A 2520-nucleotide genomic window follows, 5' to 3' on the forward strand; every position below is an offset into this window, starting at 1 on the left:
CCTACACTAATCTCCGTAACATTATTTCTGGAAGACAGAGTTTACCATTTTAACCACAATATCTCAGAGCACTAAAGTTTTAGATTTCAAATTCAGGACCTTACTGGTCCTGAATTTGCTGTTCCTAGCACAAAGGGAGCAGGCCAGCTCTCCATGCTGTCAGATGTACATCTCCTAAAGCATCCACTCTGATATCCCAAAAGGCTTGTACGCACCTGAGGCACAGGTTTGCCATGCTGCGTACTGCCGCCCTCCTGAGTTCCACGTCTGGCTGAGCAGCATCACTGAACTGCACCAAGAGCCCGGTCTTGCCCAGCAAATCCGCGAGATACTGAAACAAATCACCAAAAGTCATTAGGGGTCAGCACTCTTCCCTCCACCTCCTGGTTCTGCTGTTTGGTAGCTAAACATATCTATGCTACAAAAGAAGATTTGTCAGCTGCAATTTCAGATTCCGTAGACAGATTATCTCTATAAAAAATGACATGAAAATACTGATTTCCAAAGTTCTCTTATTTTGTATTAAAAAACTATCGAGCATGAGCATAGTTCAGACTGAGTCCCAATTTATGCTTTTTTCCCCAGACATAAAGCTAAGTTAGTAACAACTGCTGTACCAAACTGCTGCAGTTATACCGGCTACAAACCCACGCAAGCTGGCAGCTCCAAAGCTGCTAGCATCACCGCCCCGCGCTTCAGCCCAAAACTGCTAGCATCACCGCCCCGCGTTTCAGCCCAACAGCAGAAACTGCTCTGCAAGCTGCCAAGAGCTGGTGACAGCAGGGGAATTCAACGCATCAAACACTATCAGTCACACTGCAGCAACAAGGAGCTTCATACAAACCTCGGGACTGACACCTGATAGTCTCCAGTTTGAAATGGCTTTGAGCCCGCCACACGCTAAAGACCTGCTCTGGTTACAGGCTAAATTTCGGGATCCTCAATGGAGCCTGCTGAGTAAGGGGCAGTTTGAAGCTCCCCGCGTTCTTCCTGCCCGATACACAGGCATACCGGGGTGGTTAGTCTGCAGACTAAGCCTGCTGCCCTTCTTTAGTAGTGTGCCTTTGGCTCAAGCCAGGTAATAGGTGGCCCCTACAGCTGCAGCCTGCAGGTATAGAGGTATTCAGCATGGGAAGAATCTTGTTATCTACCCGTTATTAGCATACATGCTTATCACACCTGAAATTCAACTTTTCCACAAACACCAGTCACTATTTAAATGGGATTATTCTTAACATAAAAGGTGCGGTGATTTGAGAACATGATACTTTTTTATTCTTTCTTTGTTTTGGGGGGTGGGGGGTGGGTGGGTAAGTATAAACAGCAAAAGGGCGCAAATACTTTTGTGGTTACTTTCCCTTAGCTTGTGAACTCACCTTCTGACACTTAGGTCCATTATTGTAAACCAGAGCTGCTAAGGCTTGCAGAATTTCAACGTGCGTCCAAGAGCTGCACTGCTTCAGAGCAGAGATGCAGTAGGAGAGAAGAAAATTCAAGTTCTGTTCATCAACCATCACCTGTTGTGACAAGAAAGGACTGTGGTCAGGAAAACATCATCATGTACTGCTGGAGTCAATATACCCAGATATACTGGTTACAGACTCAGGTGATCTGGCTGTTAAAGTCACACACCATCGCAGAATCAGCCAACACTTACGAAATGGATAAATCAACACAAGCGTCCTAAAACCAGGAGTATTTCTGACAGCGTACTGCTTCTGACCAAGAGCTGGTTTTTACACAAGGAACCATGCTAGAGCCACAGACCAGAACCTCAGCTAAGAATAAATAAGCAATACAGTGAAAATCCAAGAAGCTCTGCATGAAGGTCAGCTCTGCAGCCTCATAGAAAGAGACAGAAGGGCCCCAGGCTTAGTGGTGGACCAGGGAGACAGCACATGGAGGGACAAGGCCAAACTTTCCATACCTGAAATCTGTTCAGTGAGTGATGGATAAGCTGACAAACTTTGCTGACAAGATGTTCCTGATCAAGGTGAACCAGCTGACAGGCTTGGACAAGCAGAGCACAAACATCCTGGAAAAGAAAGCCCGCGTTCATTATTTAGCGACTACAAAGCTAGGGTGGAAATCACTTTGATCACACGACCAGTGGATACCGCTAAGACCGATACGCACAGAAAATGTAACGAAACGAATGGAACCCCAGCTGGCGAGCTTCCCCTTGGCTACCTGCAGACCTTAGCCCAATGCAGGGATGTGCTGACGTATTGAAACGAGACTGAAATGGCAGGAGCGCTGCTCAGCCAACGCCACTCAAACACCGGAGCAAAAGCAAGGCCAATGCTAACGGCAGAAATAAGTTAGATCAAGGAACAGAAGCAGGGAGGGAGAAAGGAGCACTGTCCAAAAAAAAAATCGATTAATTCCGAAACGCAAAGTAAGTCTACTCTGGAAATCAAATGAAGAAAAATCGTTACGTCAGCACTGGTGAGAGCGTAACGAGGGAGCGCAGCGCGTTCCCAGCGAGGCGGTATGGGCGATACAAGACTACGGCCTGCG

At 46.9% G+C, this 2520-nt stretch overlaps 1 protein-coding gene across 3 annotated transcripts in view; it reads right to left on the reverse strand.

Moving 5' to 3' along the window:
* Positions 1-2520, reverse strand: part of HEATR6 (HEAT repeat containing 6) — a 21486-nt gene that overhangs the window by 14409 nt on the left and 4557 nt on the right. For all 3 annotated transcript variants that reach the window (XM_035889602.1, XM_009633891.2, XM_035889605.1), the window contains 3 exons: positions 1928-2035; positions 1377-1517; positions 216-331 (listed from right to left, as the gene is read on the reverse strand). In XM_035889602.1, the coding sequence (XP_035745495.1) occupies positions 216-331; positions 1377-1514 (254 nt within the window). In that variant the 5' untranslated portion in view covers positions 1515-1517; positions 1928-2035. The remainder of the gene's footprint in view (positions 1-215; positions 332-1376; positions 1518-1927; positions 2036-2520) is intronic.

Source organism: Egretta garzetta, unplaced genomic scaffold (genome assembly GCF_000687185.1).
Source record: "Egretta garzetta isolate BGI_Z169 unplaced genomic scaffold, ASM68718v1 scaffold120, whole genome shotgun sequence".
NCBI classification, from domain to species: Eukaryota; Metazoa; Chordata; class Aves; order Pelecaniformes; family Ardeidae; genus Egretta; species Egretta garzetta.